At 55.4% G+C, this 16,623-nt stretch overlaps 2 protein-coding genes across 3 annotated transcripts in view; both read right to left on the bottom strand.

Annotated features, from left to right (window-relative positions):
* adisspb (adipose secreted signaling protein b) overlaps nucleotides 1–4,167 on the bottom strand; it is a 6,213-nt gene extending 2,046 nt beyond the window's left edge. The window contains exons 1-4 of one of the 2 annotated variants that reach the window (XM_019858554.1): nucleotides 3,912–4,167; nucleotides 2,901–3,041; nucleotides 1,215–1,354; nucleotides 913–1,051 (exon numbers count right to left, since the gene is read on the bottom strand). In XM_019858554.1, coding sequence (XP_019714113.1) covers nucleotides 913–1,051; nucleotides 1,215–1,354; nucleotides 2,901–2,979 — 358 coding nt within the window. In that variant the 5' untranslated portion in view covers nucleotides 2,980–3,041; nucleotides 3,912–4,167. The remainder of the gene's footprint in view (nucleotides 1–912; nucleotides 1,052–1,214; nucleotides 1,355–2,900; nucleotides 3,042–3,911) is intronic. The other variant, XM_019858555.1, reaches the window with a different exon arrangement.
* Nucleotides 4,168–5,782: 1,615 nt separating this feature from the next.
* On the bottom strand, nucleotides 5,783–12,974 carry rin1b (Ras and Rab interactor 1b; the record flags this gene model as incomplete). Its single annotated transcript, XM_019858553.1, has 11 exons — nucleotides 5,783–6,528; nucleotides 8,072–8,253; nucleotides 8,329–8,460; nucleotides 8,585–8,893; nucleotides 9,719–10,232; nucleotides 11,132–11,407; nucleotides 11,580–11,764; nucleotides 11,867–11,958; nucleotides 12,139–12,211; nucleotides 12,290–12,404; nucleotides 12,870–12,974. Coding segments are annotated over 11 exons (2,307 nt in total), but the record flags the coding sequence as incomplete, so codon positions are not given.
* Between the last annotated feature and the right edge of the window lie 3,649 nt (nucleotides 12,975–16,623).

Raw genomic sequence — 16,623 nt, 5'->3', positions numbered from 1 at the left:
CACAACACACACACACACACACACACACACACACACACACACACACACACACACACACACACACACACACACACACACACACAGGGAACGACGAGCTGACGTGATTCCAAGACTTTGTACATGCCAGAAGTTTTTATTTTAATTTCAGCGCTAACTTTTTGGGACGAGTTAAACTGCGCTCTAACCCATTGCCCCCCCGAAGCAATGCACCCCGGCTGTGTGAGAACATTTCAGCCCGCTCGTCGGAGATACCGCCATCAATAGGGACACTGTAAGCGTCATCTGTTCTGGGAAAAAGTCGCAATGTTCTTATTTTGCCATTAGATGTCACTATTGCCATTCTGATATCCTTTAGTCACAACAATCAATTGCACGAAAGTTTAGTGCAATTGATTGTTGATCACGATACCACCTAGCGGCTAAGCACTGTAAGCAGCAGCAGCCAAATATTCCAGACACAAACGAAATGAAGCGTTGAAAAAAAAATAAAAAAACCTAACCTGGTTTTAAAAAGTACTTCAAACAAACCAAATTGGAAAAAAAAAGAAAAAACCAAAACAACCAAAAGTCAAAGTGAAATTAAACCAACCCTAATGAAACATCCCAAAGTATTGTCAACATGTCGTGCTGGTCTATTTCTTTTTGGTTTGCTTAAAAAGTTTCCCGTCAACACACAAACATTTCAGAAAAAGATGCTCCATCGCTGCAACATGTATTCCAGGCCTGAAGTGGTACTGTAACGCTGCCACAGGAAGTCCCCCAAAATAAAGAAGAAGCAGCCCGTGACCCAAGGGAAGCGTTTTAAAATTCATTCACTTGGAAAAAAAAAATCGTGTTGGGTCAATTTGGAGGAAAGTGCTCAAAACTCAAATCAAGTGGTTTGCATGTGGAAAGCGTCTCAAGCTTGCTCACCTTCAGGAGCAGGCGAGACATCGACCACGCGGAGGTGGGGGCTCGGCGTTGGCGCCAGACACACGTCTTTTCCGAGGGCCGGGACCTCGGGCAGGGTGAAGGCGATTTCGTAGCGGTGTTGTGCCTTCAGGAAGCCCAACTGCATGCAGACGGATGGGGCGGCCCGGTTGCAAAGAACAAAACAAGGCCCCAGGTGATTTGGGGCGCCCGTGACTGTGCTGAGCTTTGCCGTCCAACGCAAGAGATCAAATGGCCATCAAAGTTTCATCGAACCGTCCCTGCGGCGGCGAGGTTAGCGTCACCTTCACCAGGAAGCTGCCGTCATCCTCCGCCGTCACCATGACGACAGAGTCGTGCAGCTTGTCGTCGAAGCGGACGTGGGACGGGGCGCCGGCCAGCGGGGCTTCCTCCGAGAAGCGAACGCCTCCCGCCTTGGCGGAGCCTGAAAAAACAAACGCAGAAAAATAAAAGAAAGGGATCAGGACTGTGAAAGCAAAGAGAATTACACACTGCACGCAAATTTAAGTAAACCACTTCAAACTATTTTCCAAAAGACTAGCTTAATGCTAACACGTAATACAGAACGCCATAGACGGGCTAAGGAAACCAGCATCGCGTCAATTGTGTTGACGGGATGCATTCCGACATCTTTTGTTTGGATGCAAAAGTCAAACTAAACAATTGAGATCATGTAGTTGCACAAGTGTTCACACCCCATGACTGGGGATGTGGCAGTGCTCACAATGAAACCGTTTCATTCAAATTCACGTAAAATCGGAGTCAGGACATACTGGCCGCCATTTAAACGCCGTCTGATTAACAACAAAATCAAGGTCAGATGTTCGAACGGACTTTTCCTGTCCCATTTTTCTTTGCAGCTAACGTCTGAAAATTTGGTACGAGCACTGACTTGTGTTTGGAACTGTTCATAATTCACAGACAGGCTTCTGCGGATTTCCATGACTAATATTGGTCACTTAATAGTAATTCAATTAATAACAATGACATAAAAATAGGATGAATTATTTGATCATATACTATTTTACAAACGCATCTTGCATTATTAGTCTTTTTCTTGCTTTCTTCAGCACCGATGACCCGTCTGATCTGTAGCACTACCCAAAGTTTCCCCCCCCCCCCCCCCAAGCACACATGGCCCACTGAACTGGTTTATTTCAGATGAATCTCTCTCGACATCTGCCCCTAATCCAGGGCTGCTTTACAGCTACAATCTCTCGTCGAACACACCATAAACTACCAACACAATCACACTTGTTTGTTGTCTGTTGTCTTAATGGCTGAGCATCACTTTGAAGTACACACAATATAGTTTGGTGGGATGGAGAGGGGGCGGGGGAGAAGAGAGAGAGAGAGAAGCTGCTGCTAATTTCTGTTAGCTCTTCTCCGGCATTTTCCCATTGTATCTTTGTTGAACGAACGTCAAATGAACATTTGCTGCGAATGTCTTATGTTGTGTGTTCTGTTAGCCGTTAGCAATCTACCTATATCTCCCAATCAGAAAAAATGTCCTGCATATTTCAGCTTTTGGGTGATATTTCAGGATCAACCCCCCCCAGGCCCCCCCCCCAAAAAAAACTATTCAATGTTTCCATGTTTTTTGTACAACTTTGTGTTCGCTTACAAGGAGCCGAGCCAAGTGGATTTTGGCTTCCATTTTCTTATTCGAGACGAGCATGTTTTGCAAATTGAATAAATAAATAACAATAATCATACAGGTGCATCATTGGTCTTGAAAGATTAGGCAATGACAAATTAAGTTCCTCTCCAAAGGTTATATATTAATAGTCATTAACTTTTTGCTGAAAACTAGATACTGTATCTCCAGCTATTTGTGAGTGATGAATGCTAATGCAGGTTGGAAAATATGACGGAGGAGTGCCTGTTCTAATCCATCGGCGTGGGATGCGGTCACCCTGACGTGACACGCGTCCATTCCGTAGAGTGCCGACCAAGTCGACGGATAGAACCTCGGCCCACAGGTGGGAGGCTACGCGGTCGACACTCACTCCTCATCTTTGCGGCGGCGGCGGCGGCGGCATCATCCATGATCCCGGGAGCGAGGTGGCCACTCTGTGTCACAGCCTGGCCATCGACGCGACGGCGTCTCACTCTGGAGCAGGAGACAAAAAAAAAAAGAAAAGAAGCAGTGATGAAATGGTGGAACGAGAAGCTAGCGAGCTAGTGTGCCCGTCGACCGGGAGCCAAGATGTGCTGCCAGTGGAGCAAAACAAGTCAATAAGAGGATTAGCAGGATGGTCCCATATCATCATCTGGCTCTCATCATCTGTGATTCTACAGGAAATGATCAAATATTGCGTCAGTGGTCTTAAGAGTGCCCCACTACTATGGGCAGAACGAGCCAACTGTTCATAATATGATCCATATGAGGGTACTTGAGGGTTTTATTTTTCCTCTCGTGAACATTCATCTCCGAGAGATCCGTTATTCAACCGAATCCATTTGCTGGAATTTCACGAAACCCAAACCCGGTGATAGAAAAGGGCTCGGATTTTATTGAATGTGAGCGTTTATTGTGAAAGTTACTCGACACTCGCTACATTTTACACAACAGCGAGGGAACAAAAACGAATCTAGTATTTTTTCTGTAACTCACAAACGCTGAAATAAAAAAAAAGGCTCCTTTCCAAGTTATTGATTAAGAATACAAGCGGGGGTCGGGTACATTTCTAAACCCCGAGAGGTCATGAAAATTCATTCCGTTTGAGAAAGTTCCTGACAGAACGATGTTGACGATGAAGACGAAAAGGCGACACTGGCCCGGTATTTACTTGGCAACAACCAGTCAAGTATTGCATACAACGCCTTCACACTACAACTGAGTGAAAAAAGACAAACAAATAAACAAGCACGCTGGGAGCATGAGACCCATTTCGTGTACATTGTAGAAGCTCGGAAATCGGGACGACGCCGGTGAGCCAAGCTTCTCATACAAACACGGGCAGCAAGTCTCGACTTACATCCGTCGCACAAGCGAAAGCTGAATGTTGTTGTTCAAGTACGCAGCTGCCCTTACAAGCAGCTTTTTTTGTGTGTGTGTTTTTCAGTAGCCCAAGTTCAGCTCGGCTCCTCACGCCCCTCGCTTCGCCATTTCCGCGTTGAGTCACGTGGCTTGTCCTGTGAAATAGGTACATGGCGCCACCCGCTGGCGACTTTTGTCATCGCCTGGACGGATGTTTGGTGACGTCACGAGAAACTGGTGGCAGCGACTTTCTCCAACAAAAAAAAAAACCCAATTTATTTAGACTCACTCACACACACCCAGCAGTTGACTTACCACGTCAAGCGGTGTAGTAAGGTAGGTTATTGTGTCGAATAATTGTGGGGGGGGGGGGGTAGAGAAGAAAAAAAAACAGCACTCACATCTCCACACTTTGGTTTGTTTTTTTTTTTTTAATTCTTGCCATGATTGCAAATGACCCGGCACGTTTACAGCAAAAAGGAACAGTGAGGTCACACGGTCAACACGTGCACACGCCACTTTCACCGAGCCTTGAAATCACACGGATCCTATTTAGAAAGGCATGCAGTTGTTATGTTCAAAACACATCATGGCCGTCGCTCGCTGCTTGAAGCCGCACAACAGCCACATGGCAAGCTGAACATTGAAAGGTAGTTTGCAAAACGCCGAAGTTTTGTTCCGCTCGCAGCCGTCCAGTCGCAGCTTCCAGTCGCTTGCCGACTTCCCAAATGACGTGCCAGTGCCCGCGAGTCGCGCTTTTCCATTTGCCGAAGACTCGACATCCAGTTGCTGAAAAACTCGCCCGCAGCCGTGTTTTCGGGGGGCGGGAGCGGTTTGCGTCGACTCGCTGACAACCAAATAGTAAAGTGATGAAGAAGAACCCCACTCGCGCCGCGTCATGCGAAGAGAAAGAAGAAAAACACCCAGCACATTGGAAAAGGCGGCTGAGCCAAATTTGCTATCGAGGGCGGCGGACAAGCACGACAAGGACAAAGGCACACTCGGAGGACCGCCGGGTCTTACCGTTAGCGTTTTTTCCCAGGACCGATACCAAGTATCCGGTTGATACGGGTCTTATTCCAAAGTATCGGGTACTCATGAAGACGACCAATATCAGTTAAAAAAAAAAAAACGAGCCGGTGGTTGGCGCTCAACCTAACAACACATCAGCGAATCCGCATATGCATCAGAAAGAACGACAAGGATTTGTTGGCGATTATCTGTCATGAAGTTAATCGAAGTTTTATGCGTCCAAAGTACCAACGGTATCGCCGAGTACTCATACTGGCATTGGTGTGAAAAAAAAGGTCTCGAGCAGTTCTTGACCATCAAGTTCAACCCCCACCCCAGCAGACAAAAAAAAAACAACTGCTCGCTTTGTGCTCATTTTTTCTCTCTGCGTCGACCAAGAACGCTCTGCTTGCAATTCATTTCTTTGCCGCGATAAGCGACCCCCAAAAGAAGTGATTTCATATCGTCCGTCCATCCACGGCCCGATCCGCTTTCTCCTCACGAGGGTCGCGTGTGCGCCGTAGCCTGTTCCAGCCGTCTTCAGGGAGCAGGCGGGGGGCCGCCCTCGCCAGCCAATCGCAGGGCACGCGTGGAGAAACGCGAACCGCTCGTGCTCACGCTCACACCTCGGGACAAATTGGAGCGCTCAATCAACCTGTCGTGCATGTTGTTGGAATGTGGGAGGAAAGCCCAGGACCCGCAGAAAAGCCACGCAGGCGCGGGGAGAACATGCACACCCCGCACGGGGAGGCCGCATTCCGTTCATTCCGCTGCACCTATTTGGAATTCAAGTGTTGGTACTCGCTTGTGCCCCCGCCCCCGCGTTAGTGCTCGTTTGTGTTTTTCGTGTGGAAGGGTGACGTTTGTTCCGCTCGTGTGCCAAGTTGTCTTACGAGTGCCTGGAAACATCGCCACTCGACTCGGTCCGACATTTGGCCCGCCATCACGACAGGCGTCGTGCGGCGGCTCACCAGAGGCGGCGCCGTGGACCCGCCTACAGTACGAGGAAGCTGCAGCTGGAGGATGCGGCAGAAAAGTAAGCGAGCGAGCGGCGTCTCCTTGTCAAAAGTCCCAAGCTGAAGACTTTGGCGCGGAGGTCTCGGAGCGGGTGGGCCGGCCTTCTCCGGATGCGGTCCCTCCACGAGACGAACGGAAGCCTCCGGTGGCAGCGGCGCTCCCGTTCTGTTTGACGGCATGTTGCGAGCGCCCCCTCACTCGCCGCAGGCGTGAGTGGCTTCCATCCTCTCGCCCGCCCGCCCACCTCCTCCTCCGCTTCCCACTCACTCCTCGCACACCGACTCGCTCAGGTCCACGGCCCCCCCTCTGGTGAGGCGCCGCATCTTGCTGAAGTCGTGGTCGGTCCTCAGGTAGGAGAGGGAGGGGCCTCCCTCGCTGTGGCCCGCCAGGTCTTGGGGCTGGGCCTGAGGCGGCAGGGCGCGCATCTCGCCGCCGCTGCGCCAGTACAGCGCGTACTGCTGCGGCTCGGACACGCCGAAAGTGGCGGCGCACAGCTGCGCCAGCGCCTGGCTGCTCTCTCCCGCTCGCCACTGCAAGGTCCGCACGGCGCTCCGCTCCCCGTCCTGGAACAGTATCCGTACGCACCTCTGCAAAAGGGTGGGGGTGAGAGAGGTGGTGCACAAATCACACTTAGCGATCGAGGAGCGGGTGGCGTGGCTTGAGCGGCCGGCGCCGAACCCGGACGGCGACGTCAAACCGTTCGGTCAACCGGGATTAGATGAACATACGCTGAAATCCTTCCATCCATCTTCCGAACTCAGGAGGGTCGCGAGGGGTGCCGGAGCCTATCCCCAGCGGTCTTCGCGCAGTAGGCGGGACTGAACCGGTTGCCAGCCCATCGCAGGGCGCACAGAAACGAACAAACCGTCCGCGCTCGCGCTCACGCCGAGGGACCATTTTTGAGAGCGTTCAATCAGCCGGCCGTGCATGTTTTTGGAATGTGGGAGGAGGATAATACCCGGAGAAAAGCCACGCAGGCACAGGGAGAACCTGCAAACGCCCCACAGGAAGGCCGGAGCCGGAATGGAACCCCGCACCTCTGCGCCGTGAGGTGGACGCGCTAACTCCTGGCACACCGGCTTGCCAAGAAAAGCAACAAGAGCCCTTCTCCGCCCCTTCTTCTCGGGTCGCTCCAGCCGACGCTGCTCGGCGGAGCTCGGTGCCGGTCGCCATCTCGCCGCGCAAAGCGGGACCGCGCGGCGAGCGGCCAACTCCAAACTCGGATTCGCCAAAGGAGCGCTCGCAAAGAGGAAGCGTCACGGCTTCATCACGCACCCTCGAACCTCCCCCCCCGTTTCCTTTTTTGGAAGCAAACGCGCTCGCAAACGTCAACAGGTCCAACTTACAGAGTCAGCCGGCTCGTCGCTGTCCGCGTGCATCTTGTGTTTGCCTGCTGGGATGCGTGGCTGCAGCTCGATCAATTTCATGTTATCTGACCGCCCACTTCCTCATGGCGCAAACCTCAGCGATCGCCCGCCCGTGTCGGAGCGCAATCTGGCTGCCGGCTCGCTCGGAAGGGCTATTTGAAGCCCGCGCAAGGCACCACGTGACCGCACGCAAACGTGGCGCTTGACAATGCCTCTTTTTTTCTTTTTCCTCTCTCGCTCTCTCTCTCTTCCATCCGCTGGGCCCAACGCGGTGTGAGAACAGGTGAAAGTGTGAGTGTGTGTGTGTGTTGATGCACATCAGCGGATTACCTTTCAAAACGAATCCCTGCAAATGAATTTCAAGCGTGGTTACAAAAGCCGGCGGGGGACCAGCCGGGCGTCAGCAAACGAGGGCCGACTCCGGTTTCAGGAGCGGACTTCTCCCAAAGTTGGAACGGCCCCGAAGCTACAATCTCCAAAGTCCCCCAAAAGGGCTGAAGTCGCGAACCCGGCGCCGGGACCGATGCCGCAATGAGGATCGGACCCACCCGGCACGTCAAAGCCCCCATCTCCGTGTGCTCGGTCAGTGGCTGGCGACCGATGTCGTTGAAGCACGTGATCGGAACTTTACTTCCAACTTCTCGAGCTAAGCTGCCGGGTGAAGACCATGAACCCTTTGAACCCCGCCAAGGTTTGGCTTGGGGTCGAAGGGTTCCCGCCACAAGTGAGAGAGGGCGGCCGCGATTCCTGTGCCGGGCCCTACCTGGCCCCGCAGGTTCTCCTTTTGCTCCTGAGCTTGGCGGCTTCGCCTGCGGCGCCACCGTTCCAGCGCCTCCCGGGCCTCGGGTGGAAGGAAACCCGAGACGGGCCGGTCCCGGTCCCGGTCCAGGTCCAGGCTCTGGATCAGATGCAGGCTGGCGAACGCGCCGGTCAAGTGGGAGCCGCCTGGAAGCGGACGTGCGGCAAAGTCAAGTCGAGCGAGCGGCGAGTCGAGCGCGCGGCGTTCCGTCGGGCGCTGACCTTCACCGCCCAGCCAGGACGGCTCCAGCAGCTCCATCATGTACTCCACCTCCATCGGGATGCGAGGCCAGTTGGACTCCACCAGCACGTAGGCCAGCGACGGCAGGAAGTCGTCCCAGCTCACTTCCTGGCCTGCCGACAAGCAAACACTCCAGGTTTCAGGGCTCGCGACCGCTTTCGACCTCCCCGCGGGAATTCATGGGACCCGATCGACTTGGAATTGACAGCCCGCGGGTGCCGAGCGGGCGTCTCTCACCGAGCGGCGCGCCCAAGGCCTTCTGCACGCACTTGCAGACCTGCAGCAGCAGCAGCAGCTTGTCGACGGGCGAGTGCGCGCGACGCATCAGCGCCAGCTTGCGCTTCACCTCGCCCACCTGCCGCCCGTCGGGCACGCCGGCGCGCAGGCCCAGCCGCTCCGCCGCGCCCTCGCCCCGCAGCCGCGAGAGGCTGCGGCTCAAGCGCCGGCTGGATTCGTCCCGCCGGTGGAGCGTCACGAGGGCTTTGTCCAGGTGAGCGCGCAGGGGCCGCAGCACGCAGGAGAACATGGCGCGCTCCAGGGCCACTTCTGCCAAAAAAAAACAAAAGAACGCTTGGAATTCCGCCTGTGCGTTCCTCCTTCTTGCATTCTGTACTCATGCGGAAGGAAGTACACGTTCTGGGGTCAAAATGAAAAAGACACGTCCTGCACTTAAGTCAAAGTACAGGTACTGAAATGAACTTTGAGACCTGAACGTTTACCTGCAGTACCTATTTTGGTCACCTCACATGAGGGGGGGGGGGGCGATGCTCCCATAACACAGCCGACGTCGTAAACAGGCCATCGGGGTGCACGTGTCACAAGTACAAGTAAGAAGTCATCAGGAAGGGATTGCTCAAGTCAAGTCCAAACAGAAAACCCGCCGACGGACCGCAGGCAAGACCTGGTGCCGCCATTCTCGGCACGTTTGTTTCTCTTTCTCGCCCGTGTCCATCTGTAGCTGCCTTACAAATATGGAAAGCGACTCCATCTTTCCACTGTAGCGATGCCGCCCCGCAACTCTGCCCACCCCCCCACCACATCCCTTTTGAATCGTGCGCTCTCCATGCACGCGTGGGCCTGTGAGATCTTTTTATGATAAACGAGAGAGAGCGGGGAAAAAAAAAAATGCAAATGGCTCCCACCAACGCAAAGGCAGATCACTCCGAGCGCAGGAAGGAAGGAAGGAAGGACGGCGAGCGGCCCGGCGATCCCCGCAGAAGTCCGCGCACTGCCAGGCAACACGCGTGCACGCACATCCACGGAAGCCCACGCACGGGGCCGTGTGACTTTCCCAGCTTTGATGGATGCACACACGCGCGCGCGCGCGCGACCGAACAACAGGAGTGCCGGCGGCGCCTCGGATGCCTTTACCTCTCTCGTTCTCCGGCACCAAAGTTTCAATGGGAGGTTCCAGCTCGCCGCTTTCCAGTAAGCAGCGCTTGGCCTGGGACAGGAAGAGGCGCACGCCCTGCAGGAGTTGCACGGACGTCACCTGCGGGGAAGCGCCGCACGGGGCGGCGGCCAGCGATTCCAGCGAGGCCGCGTGAGCCGAGAGGAAGTCCTGGACCATCCCTCCGAAAACCGAGCGCCTGTCCCGGGACAGCTCCTGCACCAGTCGCGCCAGACGCTTCTCCGGAGCAAAGAAACACACCAAGGCCTCGCTCATGCGCTGCGGCCGCCGCCGACCCCGACTTGGGCTTTGCGGCCCGCCCTCCCCGTCCGAGTCGGGATCCCGATCGCTTTCCTCATCCAGACTGCTGAAGGAGCTGTTGCTATCCAGCTCGGCCAGAGACGGAGCCGGACGGCGCTCCGAGGCCAGGAGAGCCACTTGAATGGCCGGCAACTCATCTGGGAACGACTGCCGGATGTCGGGACGGGGGTCCGCCTGAAGCAGAGTACACACACACACACACACGCTCTTGTGGCGATATTGATGATCAGATTTCCCCAAAAAGATGATCCTCAGCCTGCGTCCTGTGTTCGAGAGCAGCGGTCGGCAACCTTTTTCGCCCCGCGGACCGCTTTCATGTCAGACAGTATTTTCAGGGACCGGCCTTGAAAGGGCGGATCAATACAACAAAATAATATGATAGGACCTGCATGAAAAGTGTGGTATTTTCGAAACATAATAAACACATATGACACGAGGAAGGTCCTATCTGGCCGCAAGGCTCTCTGGTCGCTATGGCAACGTTTGAAGATGCCTTCAAAATAAGATAGACCGCAGATAAAAAGTGCTTGAAAAATACGGGCGGGCTTGGTACGTGGGAATCTCCCGTTGAAATAAATCCCGATTTGAAGTCGGACTCTTCAATTTAGCCGTCGTTTTCTTGGAAGTCAAAGGCTCCTCTTCTGTCTCCTGCCTGGGCCTTTTCCCTTTCGCGGAGACGTTTTTGTTTGACTCATTTTGCTCGTTCTCGTGTTTCATTTTTTGCCGTAACCGAGAAGCGCGCCCTGACCTGCGTCGAGTGTGATATACGCTGTAGACGGAGGTAAGAGAGAATCCGATCATTTTTCAAAATAAAACATCTTTCCGACTCCAAAATGAAGAAAACGCCCTTTGTCAATGCTGACGCAAGGTTTCGTCGTCATTCCGGCCTCAATTGAAGGAATAAATTGTTCTACCACGAAGAGGTGAAGCACATCGGTGCTCGTCTCTCCCGGTCTCAATGGAAAATCTCGAGTCCGGCCAGTCCCAGACCAAGACTTTTGGGGAGGGGGTCCGAGACCAGTGCATTATGACGACTAGTATTTATTTATTTTTGGGGGTCGAGAGAATCTTACTTGAGGCGCCGGCGCGGCCATAATGTCGTCTTCCTCGGACCTCGCCGCCACGGCAGAGGTTCTCCTCAGGACCCCCGCCCCGGCACGAACTCTCCTCTGGGGATCGGAGTCGGGCGGCCTCTCGGGCCCGCCGGGCATCTCCGCGGACGGAGGCGGGGAGTGGGACCCCGCGCCCTCGAGGGACAGATTGACGGAGGACCCGGACAGGCGGAGGCACATGCTCCGCTTGAAGCGTCGTCTCTTGTTGGAGGCGCTGCGGTCCTGGAATTCTGACTGCTGCGGGAACGGAAAAGACGGAAAAGGCAGCCTGAGCTCATCGTCGGCGGTTCCGATTCACAGCGTTGCGAGCTCGTGAGGGGCTGATGACTTGAAGAACTAACCAGACTGACCGGGGAACCGTCTCTTAGCCTAAGTCAACGGGGATCAGTTCCAGACCGGGCCAACCCACCTTCCGGACTTCCGGCCGCAGGAAGAGAGGGTTTACGAAGCACAGTTTGCCTCGGCCGGCGCGGCCCCGAAGCCGGCGTCGGTCCGAAGCCGCCGCCGCCGCCGCCGCCGCCCGGGTCGGGCTGCCGCTCGGCGATGCCGGAGGTCCGTTTTGAAGCTCCGAGGCGCTCGGAGAGTTCCAGAAGTCTGCGCGGAGGGCAGAAAGAAGTTCGGCTTTCGGATTCAACGGGAAAACGGCGCCGTCGCCGGAATGACAAGTGATGACCACACGGCGGCGGCGAGGCGCACCTCGGCCCATGTGCGAGATGGCCTCCAGCTGCCTGCGCGTCGTGGCATTGGCGATGGCATCCGGCAACTGAAGAGGGAAAGGCAAGACGTCCCTGCGCGCAAAAACATCCGAGCGTTAGCTTAAATGGCGTTGCGAAAGATTCGTTCAAAAACGTTGACAAGAAGTGCAGGATTCGGGCAAGACGTTTCCCGAGATGTCTCGTGGCAAGTGAAACTGGGCTCTCCGTCTGACGCGATGCTCTGCGACAACCGTTCGGTGGAGCGAAGCGGACCTGCTGACGCAGTAGAAGGCCACCAGGCGACACAAGTCCGGGAAGCCGAGCGCCGAGCTCTCCAAGGCGAAGGCTGGCGGCAGAGGAGGCAGAGTTGGAGCGAGCGGCTTCCCCCGGCGTCGCGCGCGGCGTCGGGGGAAGCCGCGCTCACCGTAGTCTTCCTCGCAGATGGGGCACTCCTTCACAGAGGACCGAGTCCCGTCCGCCGTCACCCTCACGCAAAGGAGCTTCCTCTGGCTCGAGCCGCACTTGCGCACCAAGAACGTCTGCAAGGAGACCGATGTCACCGATCGGCGCGCGGACGGTGAGCGCCGATCGTCAAGACTCTTTCACGTGAATTCCCTGACGGCCACTTTGACCTGCATCGCCTAAAAGGCATCTTCCAGCGTCGCCGCGATTTACACAACAGCTCGGTGTCGTGAGTCAAATTCGCCAGCGACGTCATTTGTTCTTCAAGCGATCCTTTTTTACGTTGGAGCACAAAGCAACCAACTAACTAGGAAGGACGACGCGGATGCGCTCACAGATCGGTCATGCGCCACCGTGCTTAAAAAGAAAAAAAAAACCTAAACCCTGATGTGGATTTGCATGCGGAACCTCCGGAAGGCCGTTAGCCGGCAAACCGGTGACTAGCGCCTCTCGCGTGGAAAGCGCCGCAACGACTCGGTGAGAGTTTCTTTTGACTTGACGGTGACTTTTAACGGAGGTGAGCGGTGCCCGAGCAAGCTCACGCCGACGGGCTCTCTCAGCAGAATGTAGAGGGCCGAGTCTTGCTCCAGAGACAGCTGAAGCCACACCGGGTGTGTTAAGAGCAGACGATCCAGGACGCTAAAGCCCGGCTGAGCGGCGCCCGCCTCCTGCATCTGGAACAAACAAACAGATGGATCACGGCCGCGCGCGCTCCCTCGTTCCCGACCGAGCGAGCGGGCTCCCTCACGCGAGTCGCCGCCGGTCTCTGGGGGGGGGGAATTTACCCAGACCAGCGACTCGGGTTCTGTCCTACAGTCGACTAGTCAGGTTGACCCCACATTTGAAAACAGACACCTGAACTTTGGCTTTCTCTCGCTCTTTCGTGATCTTGGTGAACCAGGGGCCTTCGGCTTTGCTCAAGATGAGCGCAGGCAGACGCACGCGATGAACTCAGCACGGCTTTTATTGTCAGGAAGAGGCGGGACGCAAAGCAGGCAGCAGTCAACGCTTGCAGAAGGCAAGGAAATAACATCAAGAGCTTGTACAAAAAGACAAGAAAAAAATCAAAAGTCCACCATGAATAAAAATACAAACGCAAACGCGACTTACAAAACAGGATAAACCGCGACGTGGACAAACACGCACACACACAAAAAAAAAGCCCCCCCGGCATGAACAAGACACAAGCGTCTGGAGAATAAGCACTCGGCGCGAGCAAGTTGTCGACATCGCAGTCCTCGAGGAGGTTGTCCGCAAAGGAGAACGTACGACAGGTGCGGCGCCGGAGGCAACGCCCACCGCTCCCGACCGCAAACTGAAGCCGAAACAAACAACAAGCGAAGCGCGTCTCAAACGGTATCGCTTGAGCGAAGCGGTCGAATCGGCGCTTCGACCGGGCCCATCGTGTTGCAACGGTCTTCTCGGCATTCAATCCGTCCGCCGTGAACTCGCGGCCATCGGGATTCTTTCGCATCGTGAGCACGGAAGGCAAAGAGAACCGGCAGACGTTTGGACGGAAGCGAAGATGCTTTCCCGGCCGTTCCCCGAGCCGGAAGACGTGAGCGGTCCGTGACCGAGGGTCTCGTGATACTCGTGGCGCTGGGTGGGCTGGGCTCGGCTCGGCTCGGCCCGGCCCGGCTCGCCTCGGCGGGGCCGTCGAATGTCACAGTGTGTGGGCCGCCGGCGAGCGTTTGCCAGCGTAGCAGCAGATGGTTGCCATGGCAACCCTGGCCCACGCGTTCTACCAGGCATTCCCACTCAGTGAAACACCTTTTTTTTCCCCTGACAAGCTGAGGCTGCGCGCTCACTCACGCGCACACACACCAACGCGGTGGTTAAAGTGGCCTGTTTAAAGCTTTGGAGAGAGGAAAAAAAAAAAAAGCAAAAAAAGTGACACCTTGCGTGTACACCACATGTATTTTTCTATTTCGGCTTCCTCCCTTGCGCGCAGTGACTATTTGGGAGGAATCTGCTGCCGAGCGCACTCGGTTTCCATTCATTTGCGCGTCCGCACTCACCTCCTGACACCTGTTACGTAACTCCGCCCCCTCCCGCCCTCCGGCAGCTCGCGTGCTTCGCGCCGTTCCGCAACGGGCACGACGAGCACAAGTTGGCGAGAAACGGCCCGAGAGAGCTCATTTTGGCCACGTTGCGGGTTTTATTGTTTTCCTGGTTGGATCGGTCTCCTCCTCGGGCTCCCGAGCGCGCGCGCGCGCGTGCGTGTGAGACGTTCAGGGAGCACGACCCCGCGCTCCTTGCTGACGTCAGATGCGACTGCTCCCGCCCACGCAAGCGCGCGCACGCCACAAGTGGGAAGTACGAATACTTTGGATCTGGACTTCAGTATCGATTTTGCAGGCATCCGTGCTTTACTACCGTATTGGTTTTTCCAAATACCCCCCCATTAGAAACAAGAATGCATACCGGTGGCGTTTTTTTAGGGGGGCCAAGTTCCTCGTGTTCAAAAATTCTCGTCTGAAAAGTGGATTTTGCCTTTGGGTTTGAAACATCGATACAGATGATTTTGTTTTCTCAATCACTTTCCAGGGAGCTCATTTTTCCGTCTCAAGTGCAAATATAATAAAAGTGAATCAAAGAAGGAGGCCATTTTTTTCTTGGGTGCCCGGTGATCTAAAACAGACACTCTCTGTCAATCATAGAAAAAAAATGATGTTTCATTTTCGCACTTGAGCACATTTCAGAGCAGAGACGGCGGAACCAGGGCGACGCTCCGCTCTGATTGGCAGCCGATCAAGTCGACTGCAAAAATGCGCCGCCTTGCGCACGTCTGCAAGAATACCGACGTGACATTTCCCATCCGCTTGGCACCAAAGAAAGAGCCTCCTGTGAACTTTTCCGCCAGAGTATGGGCCGAGCGCCTTTTCCCTTGGAAAGAAGACTCGGCAGTACCTTGCGCCGCCACCCTTCGGCCCCGGCAAACTCAAAAGCCGTCCGGCGACGAGCGGCTTCTCGGACAACCCGAGCCGGCAAAGCCAACGGGAAAACCACGTTCCATCCGCTACACCAACAACCTTCCCCGCTCGCAATCACACGCAGCGTTCCGTGATCCTGCCGCGCATATTGCAGGGAATGCGCCAGGACAGCGGAGGACGGGCGCAAAAAGCCAGGCGGCCACGGGGACGACATCCCAACTCCACGCAGGGAGGCCGAAGCCGCGAGCTCCGCACCGCGCCTCGGACGTCGCCGCTGAACAAGTTGTTACCGAGAACCCGTTTGGTTTCCCAATCGGCAAAGAGCCAACTCGGAGCCGCGTCGCCACGTTACGACGTCATCGCACAGCGTCCAAACGTCACGGCTTACGTCGACGTTGACCCAAGGGCGCCTGCGCCATTAATAATAAGAAGAATCGTAACGCGCCGTTAGCATCTGCTCGGCAACTTAGCATAGCATCGATCATTCTTGTCTATAACAGTCCATCAGCAAAGCCTTGTATCTTTCTCGAACCTTGACGATGATGACGAGGCTGGCGGCCAGTCGGAGATGGCACGCTCGCCGGGCACGTCCGCCGTCGCTCTTCCGGTGGGACGCGATCGTTCACCGCTCGACGGTCGGTGCAAAACTTGCGCGCGTCCGGCGAGTCGTTCCGGCACGATCGCGGCGCCCGCCACCTCCAGAGCTCGAGTCCGGCCCAACAAATCATCGGGGCCGGCTGAAGCACCCGATCCAAGCACCCGGGCGGGAGCCCGTTTCGCTGACGGAAAAAGGCAAAAGGAGTGGCGCCAACCCGGTTACGGGCACGAGCACAAGCGGGGTGAGGAAGGGCCACCAAAGGAACCACTTCACCGCTCGCGTCCACCGTTCAGAGTCGATTGTCTCCGTAGGGCGGATCGTGTTAGCTTGGCATTTCCCGGTGGGCTTTGCTTTCATTTTCTTGTTGATGGTTCCGGCAGCGCGTTGCGGACAAATCTTTGAGGAGCACTTGGACAGAAGGGAACATTTTGGGATGGCCTCCTTCCCCGTGTCTTTCAGTCGGCGCCCAACCGACAGGAAGCTGACGTTTGAGCGGCCATCGAGCTCGACTGTGTCGTTCAAAGTGAGCGTGTTTGGGTTTTACGGTCACGGATGAAGTTTGACGACCGTTGCTTCACAAAGTGACGTAAAACTGATGAGAAAAAAAGCAAAAACAGTTTGACAACCGCCTGCGACGCGTCTGCGTGACCATGGCGACGGCTAAATTTAGCCAGATGACAAATGGGACCGACCGCTATAAGTGTCCAACAGGGGCGGTGAGTGCTGGGGCGGTCCTGAGCCTGAGAGAGGGGGTGGGGGAGGGGC

Source organism: Hippocampus comes, unplaced genomic scaffold (assembly GCF_001891065.2).
Source record: "Hippocampus comes isolate QL1 unplaced genomic scaffold, H_comes_QL1_v1.1 scaffold48, whole genome shotgun sequence".
Classification (NCBI taxonomy): Eukaryota; Metazoa; Chordata; class Actinopteri; order Syngnathiformes; family Syngnathidae; genus Hippocampus; species Hippocampus comes.
Note: the sequence above shows the minus strand (reverse complement) of the source record. Positions and strands in the feature narration are given on the sequence as shown.